The 21,806-nt window shown below is 42.7% G+C and overlaps 1 protein-coding gene across 1 annotated transcript; it reads left to right on the top strand.

Annotated features, from left to right (window-relative positions):
- The first annotated feature begins 701 nt into the window (after positions 1–701).
- LOC126413061 (myrosinase 1-like) lies at positions 702–21,463 on the top strand. The gene is made up of 11 exons (XM_050082957.1): positions 702–861; positions 5,363–5,496; positions 9,567–9,701; positions 9,795–9,917; positions 10,900–11,083; positions 13,548–13,642; positions 16,647–16,794; positions 17,808–17,956; positions 20,373–20,507; positions 20,940–21,046; positions 21,337–21,463. The coding sequence occupies exons 1-11, from the start codon at positions 702–704 to the stop codon at positions 21,461–21,463; spliced, it is 1,497 nt and encodes a 498-aa protein (XP_049938914.1).
- The last annotated feature ends 343 nt before the right edge of the window (positions 21,464–21,806 follow it).

Consider the following 21,806-nt stretch of genomic DNA (forward strand, 5'->3'; position numbering starts at 1 on the left):
ATGTGAAACTGCAGAGCGGAAATACTGTCTGAACTTTCTACCCAGCAGAAAAGAGTGATTTGTGTACACTGTTCTTCGCCGTCGTTGGCCGCAGCTGAACTATGCGGATAGAATCAGTCTGAGATGGAAAATATCCACCCAGGAGATGTTGAGAACGTACGGAAACTGATGAAGATACCGACTGACAGTCTGACAGGGACAGAGTCGCGTAGCATCTGCGGAGGAGCGGCTGTGAGAAAGGAGGAGTGTCTTTCCGACGTCTTTTATCGCTTCGTATGAGCTCAGCCACTGCCTACTCTCTGGGCAATTACCGCGTTTTAGCAAGAGATAAGGAAACGTAAGGCAGGTCCAGTGACTGTGCAAAATACCTCTCGGCAGATAAACTGCCGTTTGAAGTAAAGACCGGGGGAAATTATACGCTGGGCAAATAGTACACCATAATTCTCGTCGCCGCAACAAATACAGAGTTTGCTTACTTTTGCTTTAAAGTTCGAGCTCATCAAACAGGCATTTCGTGCCACAATGACGGACTACAAACAAGATGATACGAAGGTCACACCCACGCGCATCTAAAAAATTCTCTAAGCCTTTAATCGACAATATGTGTGCCCCAGCCTCACTGAAAACACATCTTGCGGTTAGATTAGGCAGATACGCAGAGTATAAAACCGTACATGTACAGGCAGACTGCAGTGGTGAAGATGAGGTCCTCCGTGTGCTTGCTCTTTCTTTTGGCAGCCGGTGTCCTGGGTCGCCCGGGAAGACCTGGAGCACGAGGACCTCCCAACAAATTCCCCAAGGACTTCATCTTCGCAGCTGCCACCGCGTCCTACCAGGTGGAGGGCGCCTGGAATGAAGGCGGTAAGAACTCTTTGTCTTCGCGCCTGAAACATTCGGTATTACCTACGCTTAAGCACCAGCATGTCCTTGTGTGTTAAAAGACAGAAATGCCGTGGAAGACCTTTCTCATGTGCAATTTGTTAAGGTGATAGTTTTTCTCAGTAAGACATTTTAAGTGCATGAATACTGCGAAGTTCATGGAGACATTGATCTGAATCAACACTTGCAGACATTTGGTGGCAATAGTAGCTACTCCAGATATAAAATTCCTTACTAAAAAAAATAGACAAATCAAAAGCACGATCAATTTCGCGCACGTACAACGACTGCGGTTATTCATGCGAATTACATGTCATATGAAATGGCTGTTTATGAGGCAGAAACTGGTGTAATTGTTTAATATCTACCGGGGCCAAGTTCTTTGAAAGCCGCACGGACTTCCATTGGATGGGACATTGTAATGTTGCGAACGTAAGTTCTTCAATCGAGAACGCGAACTTATATTCAGAGAGTTGTTTGAGTCTAGTTGGGCCAGAACGTTCATGAGTCATTCGGAATAAGAGTAGTGGAATTACATGGAGCTCAAATAGATATACAAAACACGAGAATGATGTGGGAGATGAATAAAACAGAGAAAACCTAATGACTACAAACACTATTAATTAATATTATTCGTGAAAGGTAAAACTACAGCATACGGACTGGATGACATTGTCTTATCTTCAACAACTGGTTTTTACTAATGTGTGACTTGATGAACACTTGTACTGTGACAAAAGTATCTGCATTTGATGTGCTTCAAAAAGTCCACTCAGCTGAGACTGCGCAGTAGTGACCGTAAAATAAATGGATATTTTAATCAAATAAATTATTGTAAGTGTGCAGGAAATGTTATTATCCGTAAATTGCTGACAGTTGTGGATCGTATCGCAACTAAAATATCTTGTGATGCTTTTGAACGAGGCGGAACACTGAAAACGGTATGACAAGTATATAGGACAATGTTTGTTTTGTTAGTCAAGTACAACTTTGGGTACAAGGTTGTCACATGATGCAAAAATAAAACGGAATAACTGCCTTAAATGAAGGAAGCAGGGAAGTCAACGGGCAAATCATTACAAAATACAAGCTGTTTCAAAAAATGCATCTTATTTCACAACACTGCATCTTTCATGTGATTGAAGGCTGAAACTTGGGGTCAATTTTAACTTTCGCATCGAAAGTAAAAGTTGACTTTGGCGCCAGCTGTAAGGTGCCAGTTAATTTCGTGTCGTTACCGGCAGGGGTCACTGTGGTGCAGCTATCTAGTTCGCTCGCTCGTTTGTTGCATAATTTGTGTTGAGTCGCGATGACGATAACACGGCATCAGAAGTAGTTTTGCCTCCAGATCGCATGATCTCAAGATTTGCTACTTTTTTGTGGAGAGTTGTGAAAGACGCCGCTTATGTGCCACCCTTTCAGCAGCTTTGGGCGTATTATGACGCTGCACAGCAATAGCAGTGAACGCAGTAATTTCAGACATGGGAATAATTTGACTATTGCCTTAATTTTTGACAGATTAACCGACAGTGGTAAATAAAACGGTCTAGACGGAACTGCGGTCAGAACTGATGTCATATGCTGAACATGAGTTAAAGGAACAAACAGCCCTTTTTCTGTCTTTGGTGTGAAACTCGTCTTGCTCTGGAACAGAGATTGCTATCTAAAGCCAGTGCTGGACATTCTGGACCTGTTGGAGAACGAATAGTCCGGACGGAACGGTTTTTCTTTTCTTTCTTTTGCTTGTGCCTTTTTCCCACAATGACGCAGGGTCGGCAAGGTTAAACGGATTTGGCAAGGTTAATTTAAGGGGTGGCCGGATGCCCTTCCTGCCGCCACACCGTACCCCCTGGGACAGAATTAGTATACCCCAATTGCCTGTGTCTAGCGTAATCCATGGAATAGTGCGAATGTGTTCAGATGCCTGCGAGCCATGCAACTGAGGCGGGACGTGGGTACCAGCCCAGTATTCACCTAGCGGGATGTGGAAAACCGCCTAAAAACCACATCCAGGCTGGCCGGCACACCGGCCTCCGTCGTTAAGCCGCTGTGCGGATTCGATCCGGAACCGGCGCGCCTACCCGAGTCCAGGAAGCAGCGCATTAGCGCTCTCGGCTAACCTTGCGGGTCCAGTCCGATCGTACCGATTTTGGAAGCAGAGTTTCTCGCATGAGACATTTACTCATTCACACAAGAAAACTGCTTCATTTAAAGAGGGTGAAGGAAGATATGCTGACAACTGACCATGAAAGACTGGAAACTTCTTTTGATGAATATATTTTCTGCTGGTATATGATGGATGTATGGCATCATGTTCATCACGAACGATAGAAAGCCTTTTGGAGTAACTTCGAAGGCCACTAATGCTGCAAGCTCCGGGAGACCTTCCCATGTTTTAATGACGTGGAATTAGTTCACTGGTCCAGGCAACTAGATCGAAGAGTCAGAACGGCTCCATCGAACTGCAGGACATTAAAGTTCCGCGGAATTCCTCGTCAGATTAACGATGATAGTAACATTACCAAACTTGTCTCCAAGATGCTGATTGTCGACTCTGTCTAAATCTCTGGCTAATTGCTGCGAGGAACTTTCGAGAGTAATGAAGTGACAGGACTGCTACATAAACTTACACCATATGTGAAAACCTTTCGTAGGACCTGAAACAACATCAGAGTCGATATTCACTTAACGTGCCAAAGGACGAGTTTTTGCGGGGTGCTGTCCTCAAATCCAAACACTTCAGGAGTGCCTACCACAGCGAATCACAGAAAAGCAAATAAGTCGCCAGGTTTTGATGGATTCCCAATTTGAGGTTACAAAGAGTACTCTGCAGCATTGGCCCCATACTTAGTCTGGATTTACTGAGAATCTCTCGCCCAGCTCAAAGTTCCAAGTTATTAGAAAAAAGCGCAGGCGACTAGTGTATATAAGAAGGGTAAAAGATTGGACCTGCAAAATTACAGAGCAATATCTTTTACATCGGTCTGTTGCAGAATCCTTGAACATATTCTCTGTTTGAACACATTAAATTTCCTTGAGAGGGAAAAGCTTCTGTCAACAAAACAGCACGATTTTAGAAAGCATCATTCGCGCGAAACTCAGCTTGCCCTTTTCTCAAATGAGATCTTGTGAAACATGGCTGATGGGAAACATGCGGATTCCATATTCCTACATTTCCGTGAATCATTTCTCACGGTGACAGACTGCCAAGGTTAACGATGGTACAAGCATACGAAACAGGTTGCGAGGTATGTGAACGGCTTGAAGACTTCTTTAGTGGCAGAACCCAGTATGTTGTCCTCAACGTCGAGCGTTCATCAGAGACAAGGATATCGTTATGAGTGCCCCAGGGTAGTGTAATAGGACCGCTGTTATTTTCTGTATACACAAATGATCTGGCGGACAGGGTAAGCAGCAGCCTGTCGCTGTTTTCTGGTGATACTGTGGTGCAAGGGAATGTGTCGTCGTTGACTGACTGTAGGAGGATACAAGATAACTTAGATAAAATTTCTAGTTGGTTTGATGAATGACAGATGTCTCTAAAGGGAGAAAAACGTAATTTAATGCCAATGAAAACCAAAAACAAATCAGTAATGTTAGAATACTGTATTAGTAGTGTGTTGCTCGACACAGTCACATCGATTAAATATGCAGGCATAATGTTGCAGAGCAGTATGAAATGGAATGAGCATGGTAAGGAATGTAGTAGGCAAGCGAATGGTCGACTTCGGTTTATTGGTAGAATTTTCACAAAGTGTGATTCATCTGTAAAGGAGACCACATATGGGACATTCGTGCGATCCATTGTTGAGTACTGTTCGAGTGTTTGAAATCCACACCAGGTCCGATTAAAGGAAGACGTGGAAACAATTCAGAGTCTGGCTGCTAGATTTATTACCGGTAGGTTCTATCAACACGTAAGTATTATGGAGATACTTCGGGACTCAAATGTGATTCACTGCAGGGAAAGCGATGTTCTTTCTGAGGAGTACTATTGAGAAAATTTAGAGTACCTGCATTTGGAGCTGACTGCAGAACGATTCTGTTGCCGCCAACGTGCATTTCGCGTAAGTACCACGAAGATAGGATCAGAGAGCTTAAGGCTCGTACAGAGGCATATAGATAGTCGTTTTTCCCTCACACTATTGGCGAATGGAACACTAAAGGAAATGACTAGTTGTGGTACAGGGTACACTCCGCCACGCACTATACGGTAGCTTGCGGACTATGCATGAGCTGTAGCATATATTTCATCCACCAATACTCCTCCAACCGAATTCTTTTAATAAAACCAAATAGCGTTCTCATTCTAAACATTTTATGATATGTATTTTCTAACCGCTAGTATCCTGAGATACATGAGCAAAGAATCTGTGCAGAGTGATATTCAATGTAAGTTTGTTTCTGGAGAACAAAATAATTACCCTCATTTAATAATTCTTCTTTGTACAATGTTTTAACTGTTGATCAATATGTGTTGCAGGCAAAGGTGAGGGCATTTTCGACCGTATGTTCCACACAATTCCCAACATCACCACCGATGGCAGCAATGGCGACGTGGCGTGTGACTCCTACCACAAGTACGAGATAGACATCCAACTCGCCAAGGATATGAACGTGAGTGTTTTTCGTAATTGTATTACTCTTACAACATAGTGGTGATCCTCTACAGAACTGTGATCTATTTTAATGTCTAGTTAAATTTTTGATTCTCTATTTAACGATACACAAAATAAGAGCGCCGTAGCTTCAAAATTCGTAGGAGTCTGAAAACTGACGATGCTTGTAATGTGCTGCTTGAGATATCAACACTGATTTCAGTTTTCTAGATAAATTGAAAATCAAGAACATTATTCACTCGGTAGCCTTCAGTAATAGTAGTCTGATTAATTATATTGCTTGGCTATTGTTAAGGAATAACTGACACTTCCTAAGGAATAACTGGCAATTGCTATGGAGCAATCGGCAAATGCTGCGGAACACCCAGCCAATAATAGCAAAAGGAAATATGGAGGTCGGGACGGGTTAACTCCAGAGAAAACTGTTCACGAATATCCTGGATGCATTGGATAGTTCATGCATCAGGGTGTTTCACGAAGGTCGTGGTCGAACCTATTAGCGTGACATTCGGGCTTGTTGTACGGCAACACGTCTTCGAGATATCATTTGAGTGGACGAGCAGATGGAAGGCTCGAAGCAGATCTGGGTGTCACTACTATGGCCACAGTGATGGGAGCCTACACATGTGTCATCTAACCAGTAAAAAAGGCCGCTGAAGATGAAGATGCCACGCGAAAGCATGCCCGTGGTTGAAGACGGACCACCACACCGAAAAAGGATCGATACGTAGCCCTAGAGGGGAAAAGAAAGAGACATCTCACTCTTAAGTAGATCGCTGCAGACCCTGCAGCCAGTACCGCTGCCCGTGCCTCTAACCTGAACCATTTCGCGGCGATTAAATCAGGCTACCTTCTATGATCAGAAGCCTGTTAAATGCATCTCACTACAGTCGTGCCACGGTCGGTCAAGAAAGCGTTCGCTGGTATAAGGAGCATGTTGGCTAGGGGCAGCAACAGAGGTACGGAGTCATGTTATTCGATAATTCTGTTTCTCTGTGGCAAGTGATTCTGGCCACAGGTTAATGCGGAGAAAGATGGGAACACATTACACACTACAGAATGTTCATGAACGTCACTGGTATTGCCTAGGAGCTATGGTGTGTGCAGCCGTTAAGCACAATGACCGAACACCGCTGCATATCTTTGCGCGAAGTAACAGCACAGCGGTAATGCAGGGAGACTATTCTAGATCATGTCCGTATGGTTACGGGAGTAGCAGGTCCTGACTTGCTCTTTACGGACGACAGTGCCCACTCACACCAGACTGTTGAGGTGTCGGACACACTAGAGAGTCAAGATATTGAACTTCACGGATTTCTCTGTGTACTCTCCTGTCCCAAACCCAATACCCCACGCCTGGTATGCTCTTGGCAGACATACTGCTCAACGAACACCGTCTCTCCTAAACGTGAAATACCTCAAAACCGCCGTGAGAGACGGATGGAGCAGTATCTCCCAAGGACGCCTCAACACTTTTGTAGCCATTATGCGTAACAGGTGCAAAAAGTGCATTAATGGCCAAGGATGACATACTACTCACTGAGTGTCCGATATCAGTCTTTATGTCGGTAGTCTGACCTGTGTCAAGCATAAACATTGTTTATATCTGTTACCCTGCTTTCTCTCCCTCCGTTACTGTGTTTATGTCATCCATTATTGCCTATGGTTAACTAGTCTAGCTGTTACTTACAAATTATCAACCAGTGTATTTGTCATACCTAAGGGAAAAACAATAAATAATTCATTGCATATGACTATTATGTGTTGTAATCGACGCCAGTATGATGTAACAATGGACCAAAGAAGTGAAAAGGATGTTAAGTCAATGTCGAGCATCAGGACACTTTCTGTATTGTATAAGGAATAATATGCGGAATACGATTCGTCATCAAATTCTCCGAATTTATTATCCTCAACTACAATTGCTTGGCTATGTTTAATTTGATGAACGAAGTATTTCCTCTGGTACCAAACTTAAGCTACAAGTCTACCATTCTATATCATAGCCTTTTGTCAGTAAATACGCTGAGGCTTGCAGAAGTGTTACATAACTAAGAGGTGAGTGATCAGAGAGCCACGGCCTTGGGTCAGTTCAGCAGGACCGATCGGATAGCTCAGCTGGCGGAGAGTAGCTCTCACTAGGAAAAAAGAAAAGAAATAACTTTCGCAGAAGTTTAGAAAAGTGTCGCTTCTTTCGTAATATCGTCATGTTCTGCGAGACACAAATGTAGAATTCAGTTAATTAACTTGTTCTTTGAGGGAATAATTCAGAAAAAGCATTTTTGTAGGATAGCTATAACTGAATGTAGCACTCTCTTGAAACGTACGAAATACTCAAAAAATATGAAGGTATTTCTACTAAATGTTCGAAATTGCGAATCAAAACGTAATATACTTAATCGTTTAAAAATTGCTATTGCGTTTAGAAGTGCTTATTCTATATTAATATCATGTTCTCTGTTAACAACTTATCATAATTGTAAATCGTCGTTTCACACTCAGAGGAACGGAGGAAACAATGAGTGTGTTATCAGTTCTTGCACGTGTGTTTGTGGGTGCTATAATCATAAGGGGCCGTCTGATTCTATGTTGAGAAAGTTTAATTTAATTATTTATGTACTTAGTTACGCTGATCGGTATACGGTCTTAAGGCCATCGCTCACAGCCATTCAGGCTTTCCTCCTCAGGTTCTCTTTCTAAACACTGAAGCCAGTTGTAGTCGTGTTCTATACATCTGAAATATAATAGTAATGAAATACAAATAATAGTAATAATCGTAATGGTGATAATAATGAATATCATAACGTACCTAATTGATCGACGGAGGGTGGCGGAGAGCGCTAATGCGCTGCTTCCTGGACTCGGGTAGGTGCGCCGGCCCCAGATTTAATCTGCCCGGCGAATTAGCGGTGGCTGGTATGCCGAAAAGCCTGGATGTGGTTCTTAGGCGGTTTTCCACATCCTGCTGGGTGAATACCGGGTTGTTTCCCACATTTCGCGTCAGTTACACGACTCGCAGGCATCTGAAAACGTTCGTACTATTCCGCGGCTTCCACTGGATGCAGACAGCTGGGGTACACTAATCTCGTCCTGAGGGGAACGAGGTGGCGGCAGGAAGGGCATCTGGCCACCCTCTGCACCTAACACAGCCAAATCAATAGTAACACGGCCGACCCCACTTTGACGCAGGACAAAAACACCAAGGAAGACAGCAAGAAATAACTAATTATAAGGATCATATTAAAAGAGGCGAAAACACATTTTCAATATCGCAGGAGTTTGGCATCTAATACCAAATGGTTACTAACAAAGACCGTGACAACAATAGGGGGAGAATAAGCTTAGTTAATTGATGGCAGCGTCATAGTAATAGCGATAAAGGAAGGGGAAAGTTGAAGAAACAGGAATGGTGAAAACAAAAACAGACAAGAAATAACGTGAATTTATAGGAAAAAGTAGCGAGGGGGTGGAATCGTCATTGCGGGACAAGGAATGTGGGGTAAAATTACATTCGTGGACAAAAAGAAGACTATTTAGTTACATCGACAGCGAATCTACATTAGTTCTAACAAGCTGAAATAAAGTTAACATATCATCAGTTCGAGGAATAGTTTGAATAACACAGTGCTTCATTGGGCATGGTCGTATGCCGATGCCTTCCTGCGACCTTCGAACTGACTTACACGGCCAGGTAACATTTAAAAACTCAAATTTCGTTTTTATTGCTGCACGATTTTCGATTATACGTAGGCTAGTGGCCAGTTCCACATGCCTCTACATACCGCATCATGTGACGCGGTTGGCAGAGGATGACACGGTGATTGGTCGGACACTATTGGACCGTCCAAGGGCAGAACAGGGAACTTAACCTTTACCTTGCTAGTCAGTTTGTTCTAGAAGTTAAATGGAAATGACTTACAGACTGTTTTAGCGCTATAAAAGGATACATGAGAAGTTTGGATTCCACAAAGTAAACCTAATGCTGAGTTCGTGAAAAATGATTAGGTACAAAGTCAAACGTAATTTGAAATTCTAAGCGACTCTGTCAGCATTGTGTTTGTGTCGCAGGTGGACGCATACCGCTTCTCCGTATCGTGGCCCCGGGTTCTCCCCACAGGAGACGTGAACAACATCAATCCGGAGGGAATCGATTACTACAACAAGGTGATCGACGGCTTGATCGCCAAAGGCATCACTCCAGTGGTAAGAGCAACCTCAAGGATCCGGCTTCTGTACCTTGACATTACATGACTAATCAAAAGTGACGTCACACGGTGGTGTATATGTTTGTTGCAGGTGACGATGTTCCACTGGGACCTGCCACAGGCACTGCAAGACATCGGAGGTTGGCCAAACCCCAGGCTGGCAGACTACTTTGTCGAGTACGCCAGAGTGCTCTACGACAACTACGGTGACAGGGTAAGCGACAAAAGAGTGTTCTGGGGTTACAAAACCGACGTACAACTTTGTATTTATCTTCTTATTCAATATTACGCTGGAATTAACTACTGAAATATAAGGAAAAAGGCATTTCCATCAACAGTTAGTCGTTCGAGACTAAAATTATGTAGCTTAATAGAAACGACGCTGTCTTGACATAGAAAAACCAGAAGCAGACAAAAGGTACGAGAGTTCTATTGCGATGAAATAGATGTATTGAAACTTCCAATCGTGATGGTACGTGGGAACACAGTCTTATGACTGTCTATAAATGTGCCTCTGACTGCAAAAATGATCTTCAATTTCGTTTATTGAGCCATGATCGATTTCGGTGCCACTATCACCACCTACGGATGCGGCTGTTCACATTAACAAACATTTTAATGTAGTAGCGCAATGGGCCACTGTTTTTCCTACTGACTGTCCACAGAAAAAGTCATATATTCCGAGAACTGTCGCTGTCGCTTCTTCATTTAACGCTTCTTGTGTTTGTCTTATGGCATCCGGAATCTATATCACAGTGACGAAGTAACTTCATCAAACCTACGCTAACTCTAAAAACAACGCTGCGTGTTCTATACACACCACAAGGTGCACGCAACAGAGAAGTGCATGCGCACAATGACGCTATTGTAGGGAGTGTCATGTGGTACAATGCTACTTGTTACTGTGTACTGGCACACCACCTTCTGTCTCACGTGCACACCACTGTATGGTCTCTGGATTAATGGTTTCGTCCTCTAAACGTAGGTGATCTTAGTTCCATCTGCATGTGGCCCCATCTCACTGTCTGCACTTAGTAGCGCGTCAGTTGCTCAACCACTTGTTGGTTGCAGGTATCAAACATTTATCGCTCTACCACATAATTAGACTGAGGTGATATCCAATGCATTAAAGTAAACAAACATAGGATGACAGCTATAGTCCTGTTTAATGAACTAACCACGTGTTGTGTGAGCAGGTGAAGTGGTGGCAGACGTTCAACGAGCCGGCCAGTTTCGTCTCAGGCTACTCTGGAGGCTTCCTTATCGCCCCGGGCATCAACTCGTCAGGCGTGGGAGACTACATGGCGGCCTACACCCTGCTCAAAGCACACGCTGGGGCCTACCGCCTCTACGACGAGAAGTACCGACAGACTCAGAAAGGTAAATATCGTTCGTCATTATGGCTCCGCTCACGAAGAGTGAAGCAAATGTGAGCCATGTGGTATTCACACTTGAGTAACCATCTTTGGCGACCCGGTAAATGAAATTCTAAAATCTTTTAAGAAGATCTGTTTACTGTAAATGCAAGTCTCATATCACGCAAGTCATGTAGTGAACGATCTCAACAAGTGAGGCCTACTAGGTTTGATTAGTACAGCTCGTCCCATTTACATTATACGAACCAAAGGTCACAATTTGCCTTTAACAGTCACTTCACACCCTGTACGTCACTGCGTCTACAACTAAGTATACACTAAGCACCTCATTGTATGCTGGGGAGTACTTCACATCAATATTAGCCTGTTCTTATTCTGTATATTTGCAGACTGAAGCGACGAATGAAAACTTGTACGAAGCTCGAGATTCGAACCCGGGCCTCCAACTTACTAGAAAGGTGCGCTATCCACTACGCAACCGGGCACAGTGGCTTTACACAACTACGTGGACTACCCTAGCACGCCTCCTCAATGCAAATTCCCATTCACGCCTCAGTCCACTCGCTATTCTCCATAAACTCGAACAGCATTTAAAGGAATTTGGATTGAGGAGCGGGGTGTGATAGGGTAGTTCACGTAGTTGTGCAAAACCACTGTGCCACGTTGCGTAGTGATTAGCGCACCTGTCTAGTGAGCAGGAGACCGGGGTTCGAATCTCGGCCTTGGTACAAATTTCCATACATCGTTCCAGCATGCATACGTGCGATATAGATATTTGAGAACTGAAAAGGTTTCTGGAACCATACAGTCTCATTTGATCATTCCTATTCTATTCCATTTACATATGGTGTGGGTGAAAATTGATTGTCTGTGTGCCACTATAAACTCTTATCGTTCTCTCATGATCGCTGTGCAAGATAAAATAGCATTGTTGCGCAATAAACCTCGATAAACAATGTTACAGAATGTAGTACTGTTAAAGAGGAATAGTAAGCTTATCTCCTAGCAATCAAAAAAGTCTCTCCCTAAAACTCTGTATCAGCTCCTAAATTTGTTGAATTCCTTTATTTTTTTTCACGGAAGCTCAACAATGCCTTACTGAGCTTGATCTTCTGCAGAACACAAGCTGATAACCGCTGATGCAGAGGTCTATCTAAATATTTATCAGTTTAGTGCTAAAAGCAATCGAGTTTAGATGTTAAGACGACCGCTGAAGGCAACTAACGTTCGCGTTGCAGTCCCACAAAGAGCAGTGTAGGTTTGTTAAAAATATAATTTTTATTAGGTATTAGTTCCAATTTTGTACGTTGTGCCGCACTCAGTGCCTGTAGAATAAAGACGCACTTTCTAACACTAATCGCCGTTGCAGTACAAATTCATGGTGCAACGAATCGTTGTGAGTCGTTACGCCCATATTCTGTTTATACACTCGTTCTGAGGTTAGCGAAATGTGGCGTCCCGGTAACCAGCAACGAGAGACGTTTAGATTAATGTCTGCAATGTAGCAGTAGTACAAAAATAGTAAATCGCGAATTGGTGAAAGGGAAGGAAGTGGTTGGAAGGGGATGGTGGTTATTGCTTTGTCCATAATTAAAGTTAATATTCCTGAGCATATTTGCTCTAATAAAATATTACATCGGACAGTAACAAACAGAAATCTAATTTACAATAACTTTGTATATTATCACATTGGCATTATCCCGTTGGATTTCCCAAACACAACGACTCATATGTAGTTCTCTTAAAAACTTAAGGATCTTGCTATCACATGACATGTTATATCAATACATTGCAGAAAACCCTGATTCGAGTGCAGCATTGTTCAGCTAGATATCAGATCAATGAGATACACACTAGATATACGTCAGCACTGAGTGTGCAAGTTCTGTACGAAATGTCGAGTTTTACCAATACGCAAGACACTGCGCAGAGATTGCGCATGACATTTGCAGATAGAGATGATGACACATCTTATTTGGTCGCCGCGACGGAATTCTCAAATATTTGGTCCATACAACTTGTATAACTACGAATCAGTATTACTCTGTCTGATGATGTTGATGACTAATGGTTTATGTCACTAAACACCGTGGGCATCAACGCCCTGCTACAGGCCTCAACATTTCATAAAATTGTTTCATTTCGTCTATGAGATTAGTCCTCAGCGCCCTTTAATGTGAATACGCTCTTAGCTTTTGAGAGAAGTTTGTGAATAACTTTCAAACCATCTTTGACTTCCTCTGGGTGAAAATTGGGGACATGATATTCATTTCAGTTATCTTTGCTGTCCTATCTCTGCGTATTAAATACACATACATTTCCTATCTTTCAAAACTGTTAAACATGCTACCAATGCTTTCTACTTACATTAATTTGCTGAAACGTCGTCCACTTGTTAGTGCCTCGTGTGTTGTTTCTCTTAGCTATCGTACAGAGTGTATAACTGGCATGTATCTCTCTTACCACAGGAAAGGTCGGCATCACAATTAATAACATGTGGTATGAACCCGCCACCGACTCTGCAGCAGACATTGAGGCAGCAGAACGCAAGATGCAGTTCTACGTAAGTACCAGGAACTCTTATAACCTTTCCTGTGTTACAATAAGGATGTTACTGCCCTTCAGATGGATTAACACGGTGTGCCATAACATTATTTAGACATCCAGCCATCCAACGTTAATTCCTGGCTAAATCTGAAGAACTGTTTCTTCAGCGTTTCATTCATTATGAGACAATGTTCTTAGAACCATTCTTGTGTTTTGCTTTTCTAATAGTGATCAGACAATGTTATGTCATAAGGTCCAAAATATACTGTTCAAGACGAAATGCAACCCACTGAATGACTTTATTAACGTTGTTTATAGTCCTTATAGTCACGAATCAACATACTAAGGAAAGCTACGCTCTAAGACAAACAAGCTACGTACCATGAAGGAATTATCCAAATGGAACAAATGGAACGGAAATCGGTAGATGGGTTGTACACGTACAGACAAACAAATGATTGCAATTTCAGACAAATTGAATGTTTTCTTCAAGAGAAAGTGCTTCTCAAATTGAATTCGTCACTAGCGCGTAGGTTTACTTCTGGGCCTTATGCTAGCAGTTATTCTGCTTGGGATTAATTGGCAGAGTTTCTGCTTGTCCTCCTGAGGGATATCGTGCCAAATTATGTCCAATTGTTGCTTTAGATCGTCAAAATCCTGAGGTGGTTGCAGGGTCCTGCCCATAATGCTCCAAATGTTTTCAACCTGGGAACATCCGGCGATCTTGGTGGCCAAGGCAGGACCTGGCAAGCACGAAGACAAGCAGTAGAAACTCTCGTCGTGTACGGGTGGGTATTATAAGCCCAGGATGTCGTGCCATGAAGTGCACCCAAACAGGGTATAGAATATCGTCGACGTACTGCTGAGCTGTAAGGATGCCACCCATCCAGCCATAGGGGTCCTGCTATGAAATGAAATGGGGCCCAAGACCATCACTCTTTGTTATCGAGCCTTATGGCGGCCGGCAGTCACGCCGGTATCCCACCACCGTCCTCGGTCTTTCCAGACACGTTTTCGGTAGGGAATCTTATTCCTGGAGTAGAAGCGATGGGATGACGCACTGACTGTCAATCGCCATACGGCTTGACAATCAGGAGTGAAGGTCTGTGGTGCCATCTCATTTCAAAGCAGGACATATTTTGTTTTCATCCACGGCGCCCTTAGATCACAGCGTAACGTCGACAATATTTTACGCCCCGTAGAAAAATTTTGTAGTAATATGGGCAGTGCTCTCCAAGCATCTCGGGATGTTGCGAATTCAACGCGCCAGTTGGACTGAATTTGGCGCGATATCGCTTGGGGAGGACTTGCAAAAACTCTGTCAGTCAATGTATAAGGGATGAAGGCAGACAATCGCGTTATTGACCTGCTCAATTTGGCAAACACTCTCTCTTGCATAAATCATCCAATTTTTCTCAAATTTTAATCACTTGTTTGTCTGTACATGTATGTCACTTCTACAGATTTCCGTAACATTCGGATAATTTCTTAGAGGTGTGGTTTTTTTATTTTCTGCCCTTGTGTGTAAATATGTGTTTTGGTCACTTATGTGAACAATTGCATACGCACAATAAAGCTAGATTCTACACATACACAGAAAATATTGCGACTTTTTCTTCCATGTAAAAAAGTTATCGAATTTGTTAGAACGAATGTTCCCTTGGATTTAATTCAGTTCCATCGTCATTTCCGCTTCTTACTGTTTCAAACCAAAGGGATGTTAGTGATTTCAAGGATATAAATCTGTTGGGAGAACACTAACATCGAAGAAAAGAAATAGGAGTATTGGTGTTTAATGTCCCGTCGACGACAAACAAATAGTTCAAATGGCTCTGAGCACTATGGGACTTAACTTCTGAGCTCATCAGTCCCCTAGAACTTAGAACTACTTAGAACTAACTAATCTAAGGACAAATTCGGGAAGGGGACGCATAGTGCAGGAAATCGAGAGGTTGGTTTTCAGTGGATCAGCCTAGTATTTGCCTCAATTAGTTTAGGAAAAAATCAGAAATTTTGAATATGGATGAGAAATACAATTTGTTTCTATAAATCTGAATGGCTACATGAGAATTTGAACCAACGTACTGCCGAATGAAAGTACAGTGTCTCACCTTCTGGACTGCCTCCAAAAAAGTTTCTTAACGCATCTTGCAGGTTTATAAATGTATATAGGTAAGTGCTTTTTTTATGAAGTAAAAGCTTCTTACAGAGCCTGCAGACCAGAAGTATAAATAGTTAAACGAACAACAAAGCACAATGCACATATTGTCAGAATGCTGTGCGTTAAATATGGCGCATATGTTGCCAACGACGTAGGAAGACTTCGGCTTGCGCTACAGGTCAGGCTGTTACCACAACCTTTATTTACAGTCACTTTCAAGCCTTACTTATGTGTCTAGCTACCCTGCAGGCCAGCGTTCACCATCCTTACGGAAGTCACATGCCACATAGTATATAGATCAGGGGCGAAGGAAAAGTCTGTACAGTAATGGAGAACGTAACAGGACCATGCCTGGAAAAGTACTGTGGTGTTCAAAGGAATTTTCATATTGATGACTGCTTTACTGTAGTCAACACCCACATACAGCCTATTTCATTAACAGAGTTTGTCTGCAGCTGTATCACAGAAAATCCGAGAATGGTCCAGAAGAACAGAAACTGTAGCAGACGATTCCAATTGATAAGTACTGTAAGCGAGCAGCTTGCTACAAGGATCGAATATAAGTCAATATGAGCTCAGCTTCACATGCCTTAATTTGCAGCATGTCACTACTGGACATGCCCATGTCATCAATCGTCTCCTAGGTTCCGCATTGACAGTGCGACCAACACTTAATTACTTTCAGTACTCTTTCCAAGACTAAAAGAAATTCCATTCGTTTTGCCAAAATCATTTTTCGCATTCCAAATATATGCAACTATTTAACTTATGATCATCTGAGACAGTATGCATGGAAGAAATACTAGCTTAAGATTCTGCACTTTGGCTACTGATTTCACCTAAGGAATTTATGTTCCAGTCTGGCCTGTACAGTCACCCGATTTTCACGGCCGAAGGAGACTGGCCTGAGGTGGTGAAGCAGAGGATTGCGGCAAACAGTAAGGCTGCGGGCTACCCCAGGTCCCGACTAGTGGAGCTCACACCGGAGGAGGTGGAATACATCAGGGGTGAGTAAACGACACCAGCCACAGCTAGTGCAGTCTGCTGGGCTTGTTCGTGCTTGAATTCTGTCCATTATAAAAGGTTCTTCAAAAGTACTTTTAGGGTTTCAGATGTCCACAGCATGAAAACATCAAGAAATACGAAAAAACTTCTCGTATCAGCGGATATAGCTTGTCTCCAAGTTTCTACTGGTAATATGCGCCGTGCCATAGTTGGAGAGCGCACTACTATCGGCAGGTATTTCAGAATATGGCATGTAATAGATTGATGGGTGCATTTCTTGTCGCTGAATTCGCTAAATGAAAGTCAGTTGTGACGTTCAGCGTCAGTTTCGGGCCAGATATCGTTTAAAATCTCCAACGGACAGAAGAATCCATGAAGGCACGACAGATTCCGGTAGACTAGCTGCGTATGTAGTGTGAAGGAAACAAACTGTCCAGGACTATCAGCAGAGACAGTGAGCAATTGTGGGAATCGTTAGTCAGGAGCCCTAAGAAATAGTCGACACATGCGAGCAGAGAACTGCAGATACCACAGTCAACTGTCACCTCATCCTATACAATCGTCTGCTTGTGAAACCATTCTGGATTCACTTGTGTGCGCTGACTGCTCGGCAGAATGAACTTCGTCCTGTATTTTGGAATGACTTGCAGTAACACAGAAAATGTACAAAGACACAGGACAATAGCGACGTCTCGCGATAATACTTTACAAGCATTTGAAATTAGTTTCGCAATAGAAATTGCACAGGAATGAAAACAAGATAAACAGATATTTTAATTAATTTAATAACAGGTAGTGTGGTGATCTTGCCTTTCAGACTATTTTTGGTGACCGTGAACCTTGACGCAACTGAATATTTCGCGTTTTCTATCGATAAGAGAAAAATCTGTCAGCTTGTGCGATTTATGAAGTATTTTCTCGATCCGTTTCTTGCATGGTTAAACAAACTTCTACATTTGTGAAAATGCTGTATCAGCTATAAGTACGTGTGTGACAGTGGACAATCCTATTTCAGGCACGTCTGACTTCTACGGACTGAACCACTACACGGCCAACCCAGTATCAGACGGCTCCAGCGGCTACGACCCCTCCATGGAATTTGACGCGGGCGTCGTTATCGGGGAATACACGGACGCACCGCAGGCGGCATCCACCTGGCTCAGGGTTCGTAGCATCACTGTACAGAGAGTCACTCATTTCTGTCTGTCTTGTGCTTTATAGCTCTGCTCTGTGATACATTTAGTGAAACCGAACGAGAGACTTGCAAGATAGTACACCCAACGTCCTCGATTATTTGTTGTATACAGTGTGTTTCAAAAAAATTTAAACTAACTTTGGAGGCAAGTTCCTTACGACGAAAGAAGAAAAGAAATTCATATAATCATATGTGCGAAAATCCTTTGTTTTCGAGTTATTGATGGAAGTTAACATTCAACGACTTTCCAGGTGCAATCTAACAACGGCACTTAGCTATGCAACCGTTTGACTCATTGCAACCTAAATGGTGTTTTGTTGCCAGGGAGACTTATTTACATTAGTCATTCGTCTGTCTTCAACGTGTCCATTGTGTGTATTTACTAGAAGTACCGAGTTATCTAAAACTGCTTCTTTCAAACATGACAGGATGTTTATTTCGTGAGCGGCCACACATGATTTTTACATACAACCACACAAATGTTACTAGACACAAGGCCGCAAATCTACGTTAGACGGCTTTTCCAGAGCAAAGACAACTGAGTCATCCAGCGTCTGGTGCTGTGTATCACAGGTTGTTAATCGAAAAAGACCACGTGTTGCTTATACGCTTGACAAGAAAAATCACATTCTATGGGCTATCGAAGAAGAGCCTGACATCAGCGCAAGACATGTGGCCCTGGCATATCGTACTTTTCCAAGGTCAGCATGGAAGATTCTTCACGAACCACTCACGTATCCGTACCATCTTCAACTTCTGCAGGCCCTCACGCCTGTCGATCACGCACCAAGGGAGAACTTTTGCCAGTGGTATGTCGCAAAAACTGCCAATCCATTGTTTGTCTCTTCAGTTTTGTTTATAAACGAGGCAACGTTTAGAGGACGTGAAACAACAAATTGCATCGACCAAACCATATGGGCCGATCTCAGTCCTGATACTACAATACAGGCTAGAATCAACATCAGTTTAATTGGATGTGACTGTCTGGTAGGGTCATACGTTCTCCAAGCATGTCTCACGATGGTGGTGGTGGTGGTTAGTGTTTAACGTCCCGTCGACAACGAGGTCATTAGAGACGGAGCTAAAGCTCGGGTTAGGGAAGGATTGGGAAGGAAATCGGCCGTGCCCTTTCAAAGGAACCATCCCGGCATTTGCCTGAAACGATTTAGGGAAATCACGGAAAACCTAAATCAGGACGGCCGGAGACGGGATTGAACCGTCGCCCTCCGAAATGCGAGTCCAGTGTGCTAACCACTGCGCCACCTCGCTCGGTATGTCTTACGAGATCTGTCTAAAGGGACTTAATTCAGGACACTCCAACACCTAATAAAAGATGTGACCCTGCAAACAAGAAGAAACATGTGGTTTATGAGTGACGTAGCTCCAGCACATTTAAGTCTCAGTGTAAGGGATGCACTGGCTGGTATCTACCGTGACAGATGTACAGGTAGAACAGATCCAGTTCCATGGCCTCAACGTTCCTCCGACATCAGTCCTTTGGATTATGATCTTTGGGGACATCCTAAGCAATTGGCCTATGCAGCAGACCTCCCTCAGATGCATAAAAATCATCAATGACGTATCAGGGAAGGCTGAAAAACCCTTCGAAACCATCAGGCAGTATTTGTAATGGCGCGACAGTCTATGTTTTGACCAGTGCATGCGTATTTAGAAGCAAGAGGGGACGTTTCGAGCATTATTGTGAGTTAGTGACTCGATGATCTTCGATTACCTAAGCAGGAAGTGTTCATATAAAACTTGAAAACGGATTTTTGGACATACGTTGATGTGAATTTTTTTCTTATATTGGTGAAAGGGACCTGTGTGAAAGTTTGTGGAAGTATTTTTGAAACACCCTGTATATCCCAGTTTCCTATCATCTCTACAGTTCGTATATCCTACAGCTCCCTCTACTACCACGGAAACTACTCCCTGATATGTTAGCACATTTGCTATCGTCCTACCCTTTCTTCCACTCAGTATTCTCCACATATTCCAGTACTCGTCAGTATCCCACAACCCATGATTCACTTCCATTCTACGCTGTACTCCATATGTAGACATTCAAAAAATTCTTCTCCAATCTGAGACCTATTTTGGATACCACTGGACTCCTTTTAGCGAAGAATTCCCTCTTGCCTATGATAGCTCGCTTCTTACATCCTCCTTGCCTTGTCCGACAAGCGTTATGTGTCTTGCAAGATGGCACAGTGTCTTCCCCCCGTCTACCACAAGTTTATCGCATGTCACATGTCTGCTACATGCAATATTCTACAGTAGCTTCACGTTTTAAACAATAAAAGACAAGGCAAAGGGAAACACCTGAACATTTCTACGATGTTATCCTTCATGCCAGCACGTCTAATTGCCACGTTACTCTTGCAGAGCACTCCTTGGGCCTTCCGCAAGCTGTTCAACTGGCTCGCCCAGCAGTACCCTGGCTACCCGATCTTCGTCATGGAGAACGGCTGGTCCGACACTGGAGAACTCGAGGACCAGGGCCGAATAGACTACTACACGGTGTGTACTCTGTCCATCTGTTTTGATGCAAAGGACATTATCAGAAACTTATGCTGTGTTTCTTCAGTATGTTGTCAGTGATAACTTTTGGAAAAGTAGAAAATCCATACACAGGTCACATTTTTTGAAAAATAGATGAAATTATTGCTGTTGCGTAGCATATAAGGAGACACTGTGGACACGTCACACTCACAAATATTTCTCAACAACATTAAAAAAAAACAAGTATCGTGTTATTTGTGAACATTGTAACAGTGCTCTCTGCAGTGGGACTTTGGAAATGTTGCACTACACCATCGCACCCATATTTACATGAAACAGATAAACAGTGTTGGATTCGTTTTTTCTGTTAACGTGGTTCCATCATCTTAACCATTACATGTATTTCATAGCTTCTATTTATGAAAATATAGGTTCTTTTGTTGTTAACAGAGCTACTTGGCTGAGATGCTGAAGGCTATTAATGAAGACGGCGTCGACGTCATAGGCTACACAGCCTGGAGTCTGCTGGATAACTTTGAGTGGGGCACAGGATTCACGTAAGTAATTCTAGACAAACGTGATCAATTGCTTTCAAACATTGTTATTACTACTATGGGCTATGACGTTCTCGGGGTATCTCAATTAGATAGCATAAAAAATTTACTAATTCCAGGAGTACATATGCAAGATGTGTGTCTTGTAAACGTAACTACTACGTGCACATCTGTTATTACAACCAATAATGTATATGTAACGTGATAACTAGAAAGATACAGTAATTGCAGCCATAAAATGCTTTCACTTCATGTGCAGCTTGTTTAAATATTATACTTTTCTGTCGTTTCAGGACAAGATTTGGACTTCACTATGTGGACTTTAATGATCCGGATCGCAAAAGGACGCCTAAGGCATCCAGCAAGGTCCTTGGACAGATCTTCAAAACGAAAACACTTCCAGCTAAATACCTGAAGTAATGTCTGAGAATGTGTGCACTGTGGAAACAATAAAGAAACTGTATTAATTACGCACATCATGTATTTTCTTCTCTATTACACCCACTTTCCATATATGACTTACGTAAAGAGTATCTTCGATCTCCACCTGAAGACGTAATTACCCATAATCTGGAATCGTTTCTCTGGAATAAGGTTGAAAAATGAACTGTTTCTGGCTCAGAAAGTTCTGAGTTAGAGTCCCATCAAACAAATTTTCTGAAGTTTTATCTGTTTTCCGTGAATTTCGAAACACTTAGTATTTAAATACTTACTGTTGTAGCGTAATTTCGTGTTTCTAATAGGAAATGGTACACGCCTGGTC

The sequence above is a fragment of the Schistocerca serialis genome, chromosome 7 (genome assembly GCF_023864345.2).
Source record: "Schistocerca serialis cubense isolate TAMUIC-IGC-003099 chromosome 7, iqSchSeri2.2, whole genome shotgun sequence".
Lineage (NCBI taxonomy): Eukaryota > Metazoa > Arthropoda > Insecta > Orthoptera > Acrididae > Schistocerca > Schistocerca serialis.